This window comes from Canis lupus, chromosome 15 (assembly GCF_003254725.2).
Source record: "Canis lupus dingo isolate Sandy chromosome 15, ASM325472v2, whole genome shotgun sequence".
NCBI classification, from domain to species: Eukaryota; Metazoa; Chordata; class Mammalia; order Carnivora; family Canidae; genus Canis; species Canis lupus.
The window spans coordinates 38,806,641-38,825,270 of NC_064257.1; the positions used below are offsets into that span (position 1 = coordinate 38,806,641).

The following is an 18,630-nucleotide window of genomic DNA, read 5'->3' on the forward strand; positions in this document are numbered from 1 at the left end:
ATTATTTTTTCATTAATATTTATATTAAGTATCTTTTACGTGGCAATGATTTTGCTAGAAGCTCTGATTGCAAGGGTAAACAGACAGGCAAGATTTTGAACTTTATTGGAGAAACAACTGAAACATATTAAAATAACCTCAAAATAACTGTGTAATTGCAATCAAAGTACGGACTATAGAAAGTAAAATTAGAAGGTGCTAAAGAGAAGAAAACAGAGGCATCCGTATACTTAGTCTGAGGCATGGGTGTGTGTGGGCGCCCACAAAGGAATTTTCCCTGAGGAGGAATATATGTTGTCTACTTGGGGGAAAGAGAAGGATAAGGGACAGTAGGAGCAGAACTTGGTTCAGGCATGTGAAGCCCACAGGTAGGAAGGCACTTGCCTCCATTAAAGAACTAAAAGGAACTAAAGATGGCCAGTGTGGGAAGGTGGAAATTGGTGAAAGATGAGGCTAAAAATGAAAAAAAAAAAGAAAGAAAGAGAGAGAGAGAGAGAGAAAGGTACATCATTCAGGGCATTTTGAACCTTATTAGGGATTTGGGTCATTTTTCTAAGAACAATGACAAGTCACTAAAAGGTTTTAGCCAGAGGAGTGATGCAATCAGATTTGTGATTTCAGAGATTATTTTGGCTGAAACGTAAATAATAAATTCGAGGAAGGAAAATAAGACAATACTTTATTATTAAAATAATCTCTAAGTCGTGGTTGGTAATAGTAGAGAAATAGGGACATTAGAGGTTTAATTAGGGATAGAGAGTAAGTTATAAAGTTAACTTCATCCTAACATCGATGGCTGTTAAAAATTCCAAGACCTGATGACTGATTGAATATAAGAGCTGATGGAAACAGAGATGGCAAGAATGACAGCCAGGTTTCTGCAGTCAGATGAATGATTAAAACACTTACTAAGATAAGGAACCCTACATGAAAAACAAGTTTGGAGAGAAAGATATGAGTTTAGCCTTGGCTAGGTTATGGTGAAGGCACCTTTGAGACATATAGGTGGAAATATTCAGTGGGTGGATGGATGGATGGATGGATGGATAGATGGATGGATAGATGGACGGACAGGAACATGGATGAGGCAAAAGTTGGGAGAAGTGGTATGGCCTGGAGGGAAAATTTGGGAGTCTTTAGCATGTTGTCATACTATGGATAGAATGACTTAGGAAGAGGAAAAAAAGTATAAAGAATAGGGAGGACTTTGTCTGAACCTGAGAAACTCTTAACGTTTAATGCAATCCAGAAAAATGACAGTGGTCAACATGGAGAGGGAACAGTGAAATAAGATGAAAGCTGCCTTTAGACAGCAGAGAAAAGAAAAGGTGTCAAGATGGAGGTGTCACTATCCTGTGGAATGCTGCTGAGACACGTCCACTCAATTTTGTGATCTTAAGGTCATTGGTACCTTTAGAAAGTATATTTGGAGAAAGCCGTGAGGAATGGGAACCCAAAAAAGTAGCATGGGATGGAAGAAAAGGAAAAAAATTAATGTCCTGAGAATACAGAGGGATGGAGAGAAGCTGAGGAGTCAAGGGAAATCAGGGGGCTTTTTTGTTGTTATTTATTGTTTTCAGTGTTCATTGTTACTGTTTATCATATGAAATAGGCTTATGCAGATTTCAATATTAATATGTACAATCCAGTGGAAGGACAATTAAAAATCAGGGGGGTGAGTAAATGACCAAAAAGGTCACACTGATGAGAAGCCACAGGCACGTAGACATGTTAAAAGGAAAACTCCTCCACTCTAACAGGAGGTACGGGAAAGAGGAGGGTGCAGGGGCCCCTTGTAGACTTGGTAGAGAACGTCAACACAGCTCCGTCTCTACTAATTAGAATATGAGGCCATTTGCTGAGAGTGAGACACAAGGCATGGAAAAGTATCTGCGGTTTGAGGAGAGTACAGTAGAGTGAGTGGAATGTGACACAGTGTGGAGACCTCACTTGACTGTGGTGAGCATTAATTTATTTTTTATTTTTATTAATTTATTTTTTAATTTATGTTTTCTGAGGGGGTAGGGGTGGAGGGAGAGGAAAAGAGAGAATCCTAAGCAGGCTCCACGCCTAGCATGGAGCTTGACTTGGGGCTCAATCCATGATCCTGAAATCATCAGCTAAACCAAAATCAAGAGTCCGATACTTATCCAACTGAGCCACCGAGGTACCCCAGTGAGCATGAATGTGTGAATTAATGAATGTTTACCTCCTTTGTATATATATTCTGACGTCCCTACAGGAGGCCACAGATGACATCATAAAAAGCCAATGCCCACCTCCAACATCATCACTTAATAAGAGTTTATTGTATGTTTAGATATCTTATTATTCTACAGTTCATGTTATTCATACATAGTACAGATAAAATTGACTTGATGGAAAAAGCATAATTTTCTTTTTGTTTAGGATGCTGGTTTCTAAATATAGCCAACTTCCACGAATTTGAGCAAACTGAGATGATTATATTTTCAAATTGGTAAGCTGTTCCATATGGATGAAGGAAGCAGTTAATTTACCAGGATTTCTCTGCAGGTCTGCTGCCCTAGTTTTCTCTCTTTGGCCCCTCTATAGACCAACAACTGGGTTACAAATTTACAACTTACCACTTTAATAAATGACTAAGACAGTACTGAACACAGAGCAAATGCCAAATAAATAATTGCTGTTTGATAAAAATGGTTCTTATCAGCAAGGCCAGTATTTGTACGTAAAAGAAGGCTTCCAAGGGGCTTAAATATAGTTTGCTCTCCTAAATGAGTTAAACATACCCACAGAAATCATGTTGACACTACCCACTTGCTTAGCAAAGATAAACATTAGCCCTAGTCCAGTCTGAATTATTTTAATTTCAAAATTTTGGCATTAGAATGAAGGCAGCTCCACAGTATTTCAAAAAATATATATTTTGGTATAAATAAGTTACGGACTCACTCTCACACTACTACCTATTTCAGGATGTTGGGGGAGGTGTCGTGGGTTGTGGAGGATTCTTCATTGGAGGGACATCTTCATTTCAGGGTGATCACAGTCCAGTAAGCACATTAGCAAATTGAATGGAAGGAAGCAAGACCCACACTATCCTGGCATGAAACTACTGACTGTGTCCTTTTTATCAGAGATCATCTATTCTCTTCCAACAGTATTGGAAACAGTCTTCACTGGTGTTGTTATAAATTGCTCATTAATCAAGATGGATTTATTGAGCATCCATCGTGTGCAAAGCCTGCACTAAGGGATTCAAAATAACAGGTTGCCTAGTTACCATAAAATGGAAAAATTCCCCTGTGATGGTTAAAATTAAATGAAAGGCGGATAAGAAAACATTATCTTTGATGGCATCTGACTATTTCATAGAGGCTTTTTCTGCCATTACAGCCATTTTTCCTTAAAGAGAATAGTCATTCATTCATTCACTCACTTAATTATTCATTCATTTATGCAATTGAGTCCCCACTGTGACTATGTAAGATCCTTTGCTTGTTGCAGTAAGGGAAACAAACGTGATTCAATCTTGGCTGCATGAGCACGAATCTTAGCAAATTCACCAAGCAAGGACTGGGCTTCTGCTGATCTTTAATGCACCTAGTTCAAGAGCATTTGTTATTTCATATGAAATATGTAGTCTTTGAGGCATTAGTAAATAAGATGCTTCTTGCAAAGAATATCATTCATTTGCTGGTTGAACTGTAAAATCTTGTTAAATATAGGTTTACTAATAAGTTGCTTTCATATTTAAATTAAACCAGTGAACGTGATAGATTTTTTAATTTTGGATGAGATCTACTTGGTACTGGCTTAGCTGGTTAATAAATAGAAAAGATCACAGACAGGGAACTAATTTGCATACTTAACTGTGATTTTCTGTGAAAGTGCATATTCTGTATCCTTGAATGACACTGTCAGTCACAATCAAGTCCCTCAAGTGCCGAGCCTCTGAAATGAGCAGAACAGGCAGTGTCTGGCCTCAGAGGCCCAGGATCCTCCCTTCTATGATCGAATGTGTGCCCTCAGTTATAGTCCCTGCAATCACTCCTTAGGGATGTTGCAACAAAGCACTACAATCTGGGTGTCCTAAACAATGAAATGTATTGTCTCACAGTCTGGAGGAGAGACATCTGGAATCAAGGTTGGTTTCTTCTGGGGCCATGAAGAAAGGATCTATTTTGAGCCTCTCTGACTTGTGGATGGCCATCTTCTTCCTCTGTCTCTTCACATCATCTTTCCTCTGCATTCTCTCTCCGTATCTAAATTTCCTCCTTCTTATAAGGACACTAGTCATGCTGGATGAGGGCCCACCTAATGACTTCATTTTAACTCCATTACTTCTATAGACTCTATCTCCAAATTCTCCAAGTAAGGTTACATTCTGATGTACTAGTGATTAAAAGCCCAAAAGGAGAGGCAGGGCCTGATTCAACACATTACAATCTCTTTAAAGACCTAGTCATCCCTCCATCTCTCAGTCTCTTCAGGAAAGCTTCCGAGTGCAATTCCTGTATGTATAGAAATCCTCAATTTATCTGTAAACTGAAGCCATGTAATCAGCACAGTTAACCAAAAACTATAAAATGCACTCCCCTAGAATATGATTATTTAGCTTCCTTGGCTACTTATTTCCTAGATGGCAGAATTTTCAAAGGAAGAAGGGATAACCTCCACTCCTTCATATCCCTCCTCTTTGTTCCTCCTTCCTCTCCTTGCTGGCATTGTCGTTGTACTGCCCATCATCTCTCTCTCTCTCTCTCCCTCTTTTGGCTGAGACTGAACACTGATTTGCTAACTAATCGTCCTGTCTCAAGCCCTATCTCTGTCCAATGTATTCTTCATATTGCTTCCAGAGAGACTGTTCTAAAAACAAATATCCATGACATCATGGATATCCCTGCTTAAAGCGTCAGGTGAAATCCAAACTTCTGCATGTCATCTCTTGTTCTTTTATGCATCTTTCCTTAGTAGTATTCTCTGCCTTAACCATTGGTCATATCTCTGAACGCACTGTGCTCTTCCATGCCTCTGGATCCATGCACACGTCTCTCATTCACCCACACACCATACACTTTCCGTTCATGTATCTAATTCTCTTTTTTTTTTTTTTTAATTTTTATTTACTTATGATAGTCACAGAGAGAGAGAGAGAGGCGCAGAGACACAGGCAGAGGGAGAAGCAGGCTCCATGCACCAGGAGCCCGATGTGGGATTCGATCCCGGGTCTCCAGGATCGTGCCCTGGGCCAAAGGCAGGCGCCAAACCGCTGCGCCACCCAGGGATCCCTGTATCTAATTCTCTTTCTTTGAGGCTCAGGTCAGGCAGTACCCCCTCCAGTAAGCTTTCACTCAGTCTTTCCCCTTCTACCCTCCTAGAAGACCTTATGCTCACCTCTCTCATTGCACTTATGACCCTTAATTTTAACACATTCTAAGCTTCTAAACATCAGGACTTTCACTGGTTCTTCAGCAACATTTAGCACAATGCCCAAAATACCGTAAGTACCCCATAAGAGTTTGTTGAGTGGATGAGGAACTGTAAGGTAGCTGTCTACCCAGTTTAATTCGAGGGCTTCTAAAAGACTCATGTACACCAAGAGATGTCTCCACATCAGGAAGTCCTACCTTTAGTCAGTAAAGGACTTGGTAACAAAGGGAAAACATGAGTAGACTCCACAGAGGTCAGTAACTGAATTCATTAGCTTAGTTAGTTGGCCCTGAGGGGAAAAGGCAAAGCTAGGTATGAGTCACAAGGGACCAGGCATAGCAGAGTGAAACCTGGAAGGAATTGGATCCATGCAAAACCTACAGGTTAATGGAATCAACAAAGGAAAATGACACAGTTTCCGTCCTCATCCAAACTAAAGACAGTGATATTGATGTGCTCTTCCACCTGCTAGGTTGATTATGGAGAGGAATCCTGTGGGGTTCACTTGATAAAGTTCCATCTCGAATTAGAACAGAAACTGCTCTGACTTGTATTCATCCCTATCATTAAAAAGAAAAATTCTTCCATTTAAGTTCTGGACTCCCTCACCCCCAAAATTCACAATCATGGTAAAAAATGCAGACTACCAATCATTATGATTAAACCTGGGTCAACAGAGCAAACTGGCTTCTTTTATCTAAATCTAGGTGATTGAACACGATGAGGGAAAATCATATATCCATGCAAATTAACTCTTATCCTACCTGAAAAAGAATAACAGCAATAAACAACTCAGGTATATATGGGAGTTTGTATTTTCCAAAAGAGGCTACAAGTATATCTTCTTATAACATGACTTCAGTAAGCCTTTCTCTAAAGGGGAGAGGTGATTAAATCTCCCTCACTCAAACATAGGTAGGCTCTTGACTACCACAGAACTGATGTTGCCTTCTGAGTTGTCATAAAAGGAAATACAGCGTCTGTCTCACTTCTCTTATGATGGTTACTTTTGGAACACTGTCACTTACCATGAGGATAAGTAGGCCATGCCAGCCACATGAATAAGAATCAATATTGAGAATGGGATCTTTCCACATCTCCTTGAAGCTGTCCTAGGTGGTATCACTTGAGGCAGAAAGAAGCTGGCCCCACAAATAGGTCTCCTCAAATTACGGATTTATAAACAAAATAAATGACTATTTTTTTTAAAACTCACTAAGTAGGAAGGTAGTTTGTTATGCACTCATCAGTGACCAGAATAGATTCTGATATTTGGAAATGGGGTGTTGCCATAACAAAAATCTAAAACATATGGCATGAGCTTTGTGACTGGGCAACAGACAGAAGCTGGAAGGGTCTCAGGGTGAGTGACTGTGGAAGCCATCAGGGTCAAGGAGAGGATTCTTGTAAGCCCACAGAACCAGGAGAAAGCTGTTGGTAAAGGCTTAAAGGAGAGTGAATGCAATCAGGAGCTAAAAAGCAAGGAGTCATTTGTGTTGTAGCAGTGTAAAGTTTGGCAACATTGACATCTGCAGTAACACAGAAAATAGAAAATGAACCACATGAACTCTATGATCTAAGGATGTTTCCAAGAAGAATATTTAAAGAGCAACCCAGCTTCATCTGGCTGCCTATGGTAATATGCGAGCCAAGAGAGAAGTGAAGAATGACCTATCAAATAAACACAAAGGAGCCAGGCATTTCTGGGTGCAAAAACAAAACCATTTCTCATTTGCAGCTGCTCCAAATGGCACACAATTTTCAAATGAAGAAGGCCGATGACCAAATCTGGGTGGGATACAACATCATTTGTCGAGGCCTAAGGAAGCTATCTGGTGGTACTGTATGGAATCTCACTTCCAAAAAAAGCCAGACGAAAGACCCTCAAAGCATTTTTTTAAGGGCATGAGTCACAGATTCTCCCTGTTGAACAATAGGGTTCCTAAGAATCTCAAGGACATTATCTCACAGAAATCTCAAAAGGAGCCCAAAGCAGAGAGGAGCTTATCTGAAACATAAGCTTTTGTCTAATGGAGTGGAATATTAATTGGAACACAAAAAGTTCACAAAGCTTTAAAAGAAGTTATATCAGCCTGAACTAGAAGAACAGAAACGTAAATTGGAAAGAGCTCTTTTGACTCCTAATCTTTAACAGACAGAAAGCAAGAAAGAAGGATACTCAGCTATAAACACAGGCTACTTTTTTATGGAAAATAATGATGTAGATAGTTGGACCAAGTGCCACAGAGAATAATTCCTAGGCCATAAGACTGAATCCTAATCAAGGAGCTGTACGTGGTTACATTCAGAATTGTCAAAGGCTAGTGGCCACCATGTGCCTTGTTTTCCCTGTGGGGAAATGGGCATGGCAGCTGTGGTTCTCCACACCTGACTCACTATTATATGTTGGGTGCGTGGGAGAAGAAGCTGATAATTTGTGTAGTTCTAGGTCATCACTGCCAAGAGCAAAGGCAGTCAAGAATCTGCACCATCAGAACTACCCCAGGGAAATTCATGCACACCTGAACCTAGACTTGGAGCTCATGCTTTAATAGGCTGATGATTGGAAGTCCTGAAGAAGAAAACAAGCATAATTTGCTTAGGAAAAGGAATAGGAAAAGAATATAAATTATTGTGCCCAACGGGCAGACAGTGGAAGTCTGTCTCTTCCAAAAATGGCAGCAAAGGTATCTCCCATATTTTCTTACAAAGTAACTGTGACACTCCTTCCAGTAGGAAGTGGGGCTCATGGTCTCCCCCCTTGAATCTGAGTAGACATGGAACTATAGTAGAAGTATGGTCTGTGACTTCTAAGGCTAGATAATAAAAATGATACAGCTTCCGCTGGTTCTTTTCAGATGCTTGCTCTCACAGTCTAGTCATAAGAGAAAAAATGGTCTCAGGTCATAAGCCCAGCCAACCTCTGAGCTATCACCAACTCACCAGCCATGTAATCGGCCATCTTGAAAACGGGTCCTTTCTCCCCTAGTTGAGCAGCCTTGGCTCATGCCAAGTGGCACAGACTGGCTGTCCCTGTCCAATGAACTTGGCCAAACTTGCAGATCTGTGAACAAACTAAATGACTGATGTTTCTCTAGGACAGTAAGTTTTGAGGTGGCTTGTTAAATAGCAATAGATAATGGACACAGATAATCTCAATCAGGAAGTCCTTCCCACGCTCCCAGGTGACATTAAATGTTCCTTTTTTTTTCTATTCCCAAAGCACTTTGTATAACATTGCCTTAACATTTATTATACTCTTAGAATTAGCTATTCATTTGTCAACCTCCACGTGACTGCAAGAACAAGCCTTTTGCCTTTTGGAAAATTAGCTCCTCAAATATATTACTGTTGCCTCGTTCTCTTGCTCCTCTCCTTCTGAAGCTTTAAATAGACATTTCAGAATTTCTCAGTATATCCTCCAAGTCTCTTAGCTTCGCTTTCATGTTTTTCATTTTTGTCTCTCCATGCAACATCCTGTTAAACTTCTTCTGCCCTAATTTTCAAGCTCACTAAATCTCTGTTCAGTTGAATTTAATCTGCCATTCTACTTATCTACTGTGTTTTAAATTTGAGGTAGTTTTTCTCTGTGTGTATGTGTGTGTTTATAATAGCACCATCATGTTTTAGCCTCCCTCTGATAATTCCAATATTTGAAGTCTTTTCATGTGTGGATCTGTTCTTTCTTGTTCCTGTGATTCTGATTTCAGAGTTTCTTTCCTTATAGACCTGTTATACACTGCAAATAATTTTAATCAGAAAAGTATTTATAGAGATTATTTGGGCCCTAGAAAAACAGTATATTCTTCTCAAGAGGAATTACATTTGTTTCTGCTTGATTGATACCTGAGGGTATTACTTTAAACTAAGTTCATGGATTAACATTTTTTGTACCATTTAAGTGATAGAAATTTTGGGTACAAATCTGTGTGAGGACCAGTTTGTGGTAGTAATACCTCAGGAATTTCCTTCCTTCTTCCCATGACAAATCCCTTTCCTTGGGTGGGTGTTATGGGGCAGAATTATTTCTAATTACTGTGAAGTGAGTTCCTGGAGTTCCAGCTCTATGGAGGAAGAATTTCCTATTAAAGTCGCACAGAGATTTTTTTTTCTGTACATAAACCTTAAGGTTTATGAGGCCTTAAGCACCAGAGTTCAATAGGAGATTCAGAAAGTTCTCTCAGGACAAAAGTCTTTAGTATCCACCAACTTCCTACCTTCACCAATGTTTGGCTTGATTATATCTTACTAACCTACTGACTCCAAAAAGGTTCCTATAAAGAAGATGTGGTTTATGTATACAATGGAATATTACTCAGCCATTAGAAACGACAAATACCCACCATTTGCTTCAACATGGATGGAACTGGAGGGTATTATGCTGAGTGAAGTAAGTCAGTCGGAGAAGGACAAACAGTGTATGTTCTCATTCATTTGGGGAATATAAATAATAGTGAAAGGGAATATAAAGGAAAGGAGAAGAAATGTGTGGGAAATGTCAGAAAGGGAGACAGAAGATAAAGACTCCTAACTCTGGGAAACGAACTAGGGGTGGTAGAAGGGGAGGAGGGTGGGAGGTGGGGATGAGTGGGTGACAGGCACTGAGGGGGGCACTTGATGGGATGAGCACTGGGTGTTATTCTGTATGTTGGTAAATTGAACACCAATAAAAAATTAATTTATTAAAAAAATAAAATGGTGCAGGAATAAATAAATAAATAAATAGTTCCTAATTCAAATGTTATTCAACTTATATAATTTTCCTATCACCTTTTTAATGCTTTTCAGAAGTATTTCTACTCTATTTTCAGCCAGAATATTTATTTGTCAGCAGGAGAAGCCTAATCAGCCTTGTTACCTGGATGTGTGTCTTTTTCATCCCTGTATCTTCAGCATACAGAACACTGCCTGGTACATGAAGGAACTCAATTAGCTTTTGTCTGTTTAATGAATAAATACCTATGTTCCTTGACTCTTTCATTCCTGCCTCCACCACCTCCAACACACCCCTCTTCCCTATGCCCTAATTAAAGCTCTTTTACATTTTCATTCACGCCTTCCATTTTCCTTTATAAACCAAGCTTTCCCCCTGACTTGCCCAGCATTTCCTGGTTACCCCTCCCATGGAAGAGTTTTCATTCCTACCAACTGCTGTAGCTGGGGATCAGCACTGTCTTCACGCTCCGTGACTGCTTCTCATCACCCACTATTCCAAATCTGCTGCTCTTCTGAAGATGATGCTATCCTATTATAACATTCTTTTTCTGGTGTTATTGCTACCATATGTGGACTTCCAGTCATACCTTCACGTCTCTTGAGAATTTTGGCATGTGGTTCATGATTTCAACTATATTTCATCCCTACATATAATTCAGCATAACAGAGTATTTTAATTTAAGGGTAAAGACAACCCAAGTGCAAGTCTATCCCTTATTAACACAGAACTGTGGGAGGTTACCTAATATTTCAGTGTCATGGTTTCTTCATCTGTAAAGTGATAATAATGATATTCTCACCCTATAGTGTCATAAGAATTATATTAAATAAGGTATATAAAGCACTCAGAACAGCATCTGGTACTTAGTAAATGCTCAATGAATTTCAAGTATTTTCTCTATCATGCTATTACCTTATCCCAAAGATTTTCCTCCTGCATGCTTATGATTCATACAACACTCTCTCCTCAATGTTGCTCAAAAACCTATTTGTCCACTACTATAAAATTTCTCAGCTTATTATCTAAAGTAGCATTTTTGAATTTTACTTTAACCTTCCTCAAGATCTACCCCTTCTTTTCAGCCACTGGCTTTTTCTCTTAACCAAGGAATTTAATCCATTTGGAACAACATATTTCAGAATTTCTCTATATTCATAACCATGCTCTATCTTCTCCTCTCTCTGGGAGAAGCAATATCTGTGTTTTGTTAGTCTCCTTCAGTCTTCCCCACTCATTCTATTCTTTCTTGTTATTTTTTATCTTTTATCTCTTGGTCTCCATCAGCAAATTCCTTTAACCTCTAAACTTGGCCAAGGCGTACTTATCCCAAAATAAACTAGCTATTTCTCCCTTGTATCTCTTTCTTCTCATATTACTATCATATGTCTACTTCTAATCTTCTCAAAAGGGTAACATGTACTTTCCACTCCCATTTTCCAGTATCATACTATTAACTTCCAGAAATCTGGTTTTATCTCAACACTTTTAAAACTTACTTTTCAAAATTAAACAGCAATTGGGTTATCAAACCTAAAATGCCTCTTTAGAGTTTCTCTTATAACTCCTTTGCAGCACTGAATATGTTGACAACCCACTTGAAAGGTTCCTCCATCATTAGATTTCATGTTACTATCCTGCATTCTTCCTTAGATGCAGTGGTGAAGTAACGAAAAGCAGATATGGTGATAGTCAAACACTTATGTTCAAGAAAGGCCCCCTCATGTACTGATTTTAAATAAGACACTTAGCTCCAATTTCCTTATCAGTAAAATGTGCATAATATTTACTTGCCCTGTGCACTAATTTATAATGCAAATAAAATTGTAGATCTGAAAATACCATAAAAGGCATAAAATATACAAAGTACCTGAGTACATCTCAATAATCTGCAAGCAGGATACAGAAAAATATATTAAAAGACCTTGCTACCAAATCTGCCATTAAGTTCTAAAGGACCCCAAGGTTTTATTTTTAAAAGGACCTCAAGCTTTGTGTTTGACCTAGAGGTTTTTCACTATTGCAAGGTTTCAAAGTACCTTCACCACAGTAGCATCACTCCTTGAGAGCTCTTGTCAAGAAGTTAAGAGATGCTATCTCAAAAACTCTGACCTACCTGGACAAAATGCAAAAAATGTAAGTTTGACTATACTGAAGTACTTTCATGTTCAAAATATTGTGGAAAATCAAAATATTAATGATATATCTTCACATATACAAGCATGCATATTAAATTGGTCCAATTTTAAGAAATATTACCAGTTCTAAAAAATTTTTTAAATTTAAAAATTAAACAAACAAACAAAAAAGAAATATTACCAGTTCTTGGAGAAGGGGCCCTTGCAATTTCTAAGGAGCAAGGTTTTTTTGTAACAGCTATGTCCGTGAGATCACATAGAAAGTTCTCATTTTCTGAAGGAAATGTATCCAGAGAAGCAGATGGTACAATTTCCATAGTGTAATTCCTCTTCTTTGGATAGGACTCCTGAAAGGAAGGAGAAAAAATAAAAATAGCTTTGTGATAAAGACACAGCTTGTTTGATTTATAAAAACTAGAAAAGATAATCAGATTCATCAGTTCTTCCAAAAGTGATTAAGAGGTGCTGATTCATCTGTTTGAATAAGTTATGCCATCATATAACCCAATATCATCACTGATCTTTTTGGAAGGGTCCTGACAGTTTGGTTCCCCTGAATCTATCACAGATGTAGTAAAGTTCATGATCTCTTGTCATGATCTCTTTTTGCAGTATATGATGATTTTCTAGTTGTGTCATAAACTGCTGTTTAGCTAATCAACAGTCATTCCCAAGACTCTACTCCCTTGTCTGCTTCCTAGAGATAGCCAGAGCCATATGACTCAATTTTGGCCAGTTGGATTGAAGAGAGGCTTCTGGGAAAATATTTGTCTTCAGAGAAAAGAAACGCAATAAGGCTCTTATACAGATTCGCCATCCTCAGGTTCCTCTCTCTGGGTGCAGTCTTAATATCTGCAGGTAGGATGGGCATGTTTGTTAACTTAAGGCAATAAGATTAAGATCAAAAGGGTAACAGGCTAATAATGGCAACAGAACAATGAAAAGAACCTGGGACCTTGATGATGTTACTGAGTTACTGAGAGAACCCCAGGACTAGTTACTCCAGACTTTTTTTTTAAGATTTTATTTATTTATTTTAGAGAGAGAGCATGAGCAAGGGGAGAGGCAGAGGGAGAACAAGAAGCAGACTCTGCACTGAGCCATTAGCCAGAGTTGGGGCTCCCTGGATCACAGGACTCTGAGACCATGACCTGAGCTGAAGGCAGACACTTAACCCACTGAGACACCAGGGCGCCCCAACTAGGCTTCTTAAGTACAAATGTTCTTAATTGTTTGAGCCATTGCTAACATTTTGTTTTGTTTTTGTTTTTGTTTTTGTTTTTTGTCATTTAGAGGTAAAAGTATTTCCACATAACACACTAGTATTTTGTAGGGGGAACACTGCTAACTAATATACTAAGGTTTCTCTTTCCAGGTTAGGATAAAATTAAGGTTCAAGTCAATACTACTGATTCTTTGATATATTCTAAAAGTAAGGATTCATTTTACTTCACAAGATCTTAATTTCTTATACAAGCATTAATTAGTCAACAAATATTTATTGGGCACCTATCATATATACTTAGGACTATGCTAAGTGCTAGAGATTTTTAAACACTAGAAAGATATAATCCTTATGGGATGCCTGGGTAACTCTGTGGTTGAGCATCTGCCTTCGGCTCTGGGAGTGACCCTGGGGTCTTGGGATCGAGTCCCACATTGGGCTCCTGCTTCTCCCTCTTTCTATGTCTCTGCCTTCTCTCTGTCTCTCTCATGAATAAATAAATAAAATCTTAAAAAAAAAGATATAATCCTTGTCCTCAGAAAATCCATAGATTATTAGGGAAGATAAATATATCTGCATAATGAATTTCACAATTAATCATTCCTTTTGGTATTTTTTACCTTTACAAAGCATAATTCACTATCAAAAGAAAAAGACAAATAAAAAAAATAAACTCTTTTCAAAAAATCTTCCAAGATATGTCCAAGGGTCAATAAAGATTTAGTATGAGCTCCTAGTTTATCTATAGTGATATTTACAGTACTGTAGAGTAAGTATTCAAGGTCATTGTAATTGCTTTCAGACCATACCAGACCCTCACACATCAAAGAATCAATTAGGTTCACTCTACCCTATTGAAAGCAGGAAATTGGGAGTAATTTATTTTTAACAACAAAGGATGACAAAGGAGAAAGCATCCAAACAAAAGCAATCAAGATGGCATATGATTTAAAAACCATGTCACAGATGAAATGATGAAAGGACCTGCAGTGTTCTAACCTGGAGAAGCCTTACAGCAACATAACAGTTTTCTCAATATATTTGAATGGCTATCCCTAAAGAGCTGTCCTATGAAGCAGGGAAAGAGGAAAAGCTGCTGTGGTAGATTTACTCCAAAGTTCTTAAAGGCAGAATAAAGACCAATGTTTATAAGTCAAAAGGGCGAATTTGAATCAATACAAAAAACAAAAACAAAAACAAAAACCAATGTTTAATGAATTCATTATATTGGTTGTCTTCTAAATAAAAATGTACTAATGTAGCAATAGCTGAGAAATACACTAGAAAGCAACAGAAGAAACTCCTCATTACTGAAAATCTTTCAGAAGAACTATCGATAAAATTATCTACAAGACACATTGTAAAGTGGATGTAACAGATGACTATAAACTCTATGAGGCTGGAATTTGTCTTGTTCACCACTCTATCCCCAGAATCTCATACAAGTCCTGCCAGGTAGTAGGTGCTTAATAAATGTTTATTGATCAACTGAACATTCTCTAATGTCCTTGTTAACAAATTCTAACTACCAGTTAGGGAAATAATTATGCTTTGTTCAGATATAAATTACTTTGCTTAGGTTGGTTATTATTACTATTTACAGGTATTCCTTACTGTTTTGCATATCAAAAGTGAAAAAAATTGGGATTATGACAATAAGATTATAAAGAATCCTGAAAAAAGTCTCTAGTTTAAGCCCTAGTTTATCCTAAAATCAGAATAACCTGTTAATCAGAACAACCTATTCTTTATGGATTTGGTTAGATTGGAATTACACTCTGTAAAAAAATACGAAGACTAGATGGCCTTGAAAAATACTCTCAAATTTAACCACACAGGATGTTACTTTGCTGTCCCCTTAAAAATGAAGTATATTGCTTATAACAGAAATATTAGAAAATATAAAGAAAGAAAAAAATCCATGAAAATGCTGCATGCTCAGATAACTAATAGTAACATTTTGGTGCATATCCTCCCAGATTGCTTCCCTCTGTAAATGTGTATGTGGACATGTGGGTGTGTGCAAGGGAAAGAAAAATATATTTTAAACAACAGTGAAGTGCACCCTCTTCTGCTTCTGAAGAAAGCGTCATTACTTCTAATTGGAAAAGTCTACAGTACGCTGTCTCCTTATGGAAAGTGAAGCCTCAAGGGAAGAAGATGTTGAAACAAAGATAGCAAAACTATGCTTTTTTATTCAAAAATTTCATATTGTCCAAAAAAAAAGCACACTCAACAAAATATCTGACTAGTATCCCTCATAAGAGGATGGGTATGTGATGGAATAAAATAATAAAATTTATGCATGCCCACTAATCAGTTTAGAACATTACCATTGAAACCCACCCCTTTCCACCTGTGATCCCCCTTCCAGACCCTTCCTTCCCCTCCCCAACCAGGGCTAATTCCTGTTCTGAACTTCGTATTTGTAATTCCTTGGATTGTTGTTGAAATTTAACTATATATGTGCCAATAAATAAATAGTTTTGTACCATATGTTTTTGAATTTCATAAGAATAGTATAAGATATTCTTGCTCTTCTATGACTTTTTCAATCAAAATTATGTTTCTGAGTTTCATTTATTTTCAATGTGGTTGGTATAGGAGTTCACTGTATAGGTATACAATAATTCATTTACAGATTCTCCTGACAGTGGACTTTTAAACATTTCCTAGGTATTTTGTATTAAGAACAACTTGCTATTAACATTGATGAACAAGTTTTTTGATACAAGTAACTAGGGTATGGTACTTATTCTAAGTAGTCATGGGGCAGAGAGTCAAGAATAGACACAAAGTGAGAAAAATGAATGAAATCGAAAGTCCTACACATACAGGAGTTGCAGCAAGAGGTGATCATGAGAACCAAGGCTAGATTTCCTGTGGATTCTATAGATATCTTGAGGACATTGCATTTTCCCACCCAAAGTGGGATGAGGGGATTTAACATAAATCTTTAAAAAAAAAAAAAAGATTTTACTTACTCATGAGAGACACAGAGAGAGAGGCAGAGACAAAGGCAAAGGGAGAAGCAGGCTTCCTGCAGGGAGCCCGATGTGAGACTTAATCCCCGGTCCAGGGATCATGGCCTGAGCCAAGGCAGATGCTCAACCGCTGAGCCACCCAGGCATCCCTAATATAAATCTTATATGAAGATATTACATATACATATGCATATGTATATGTAAGGCTTTATAATCTTTTTTAGGCTTTATAATCTAAGATAAATTTACTTCTAATAATGTATTGTGAATGAGTTTCAATGACAAATCAGTGTCTACATGATAAATTTAAGGTTAAGTTTCAATATACACATGGTCATGATTTACTTAGTGAATCCTATCATATTGAAATTTCAATGTTTTGCTTTTAAGGGAACATTCTTATGCATAGACCTTTGTTTACATGTTTGACTATTTCTTTTGAAGTAGAATTCCTGGTATTTTGAGATGGATTACATTGAATGTGTATATTGCTTTGGGTAGCATAGAGATTTTTAACAATAGTTGTTCTTCCAATCCATGAGCATGGAATGTTTTTCCATTTCTTTGTGTCTTTCTCAATTTCTCTCATAAGTGTTTTATATTTTTCAGAGTACAGATCCTTTACCTCTTTGGTTAGATTTATTACTAGGTATCTTATGATTTTTGGTGCAATTGTAAATGGGATCAATTCCTTAATTTGTCTTTCAGTATGTAGAAATGCAACTGATTAATGTGCATTGGTTTTATATCCTGCCACTGAATTCCTACATGAGTTCTAGCAATTTTTGGGTGAAGTCCATCTGCAAAGAGTGAGAGTTTGACTTCTTTGCTGACCTGGATGCTTTTTATTTCTTTTTGTTGTCTGATTGCTGAGGCTAGGACTTCTAGTACTATGTTGAACAACAGTGGTGAGCGTGGACATCTCTGTTGTGTTCCCTCAGGGGAAATTTCTCAGTTTTTCCCTGTTGAGAATGATACTCACTGTGAGCTTTTCATATATGGCTTTTACGATATTGAAGTTTGCTCTCTTTATCCCCACACTGCAGAGAGTTTTAATCAAGAAAGGATGTTGTCTTTTGTCAAATGGTTTTTCTGTATCACTCTGGAAAACAGTATGGAGGTTCCTCAAAAAGTTAAAGATAGAGCTATCCTACAACCCAGCAATTGCACTACTAGGTATTTACACAAAGGATCCAAACATAGTGGTCCAAAAGGGCACATGCACCCCAATGTTTATGCTAGCAGTATCCACAATAGCCAAAATATAGAAAGAGCCCAGATGTCCACTGACAGATGAATAAAGAAAATGTGACACACACACACAATGGAATATTACTCAGTCATCAAAAGATGAAATCTTACCAAATGGTAAGAGATCCCAACAATGAGGTTGGAACTAGAGGATATTATGCTAAGTGAAATAAGTCAGTCAGAGAAAGGCAATCATCATATGATCTCACTCATTTGTGAACAAGACAGAGGATCATAGGGGAAAGGAGGGAAAAATAAAATAAGACAAAATCAGAGAGGGAAACAAACCAAAGAGACTCTTAACTGTAGGAAACAAACTGAGGGTCGCTGGAGGGGAGGTGGGTGTGGGATGGAGTAACTGGGTGATGGGCATAACGAGGGCACGTTATGTAATGAGCATTGGGTGTTACATGCAACTGATAAATCACTAAACTGGCACTGAAACTAATAATACGCTGTATGTTAATTCATTGAATTTAAATTAAAAAAAGAAAGAATTCCTGTGACAACAGGTATATGCCATATGCTTACATTTAATTGAATCTGTTTCTGGACTTTCTAATTGGTTCCATATGTCAATCTATTCTAGCACCAGAATCACACTGTTTTGCTTATTAAAGCCTTAAAATTAATTTTACTATATGGTAGGATAAGTCTCTCCTCATGTTCATTTCTGTCAAAGCATTCATGATCATTTTCATATTTATTTTTAAAAAGATTCTCCTTCTTCCTCAATGCCATACTCAACCAATCTCCAAGTCCCTTACTTCATCATTGAATTATACCTCAAACACATTCATTTCTCTCCACTCTTGTTATCATTCTAGTCAAGGTCACCACTGTATCTTACTTGACCTGCTAGAACAATTTCTCAACTAGTCTCTTGCCTCTACTCTGGCTCCT

General features: G+C 37.7%; 1 protein-coding gene across 14 annotated transcripts in view; it reads right to left on the reverse strand.

The window, feature by feature from the left end:
- ANKS1B (ankyrin repeat and sterile alpha motif domain containing 1B) overlaps positions 1 to 18,630 on the reverse strand; it is a 1,053,015-nt gene that overhangs the window by 641,666 nt on the left and 392,719 nt on the right. For all 14 annotated transcript variants that reach the window (XR_007402223.1, XM_025439286.3, XM_025439282.3 and 11 more), the window contains exon 10: positions 12,449 to 12,614. Coding sequence is in view for 13 of the 14 variants with exons in the window: in XM_025439286.3 (XP_025295071.1) it covers positions 12,449 to 12,614 (166 nt within the window). In the remaining variant the exon portion in view is untranslated. The remainder of the gene's footprint in view (positions 1 to 12,448; positions 12,615 to 18,630) is intronic.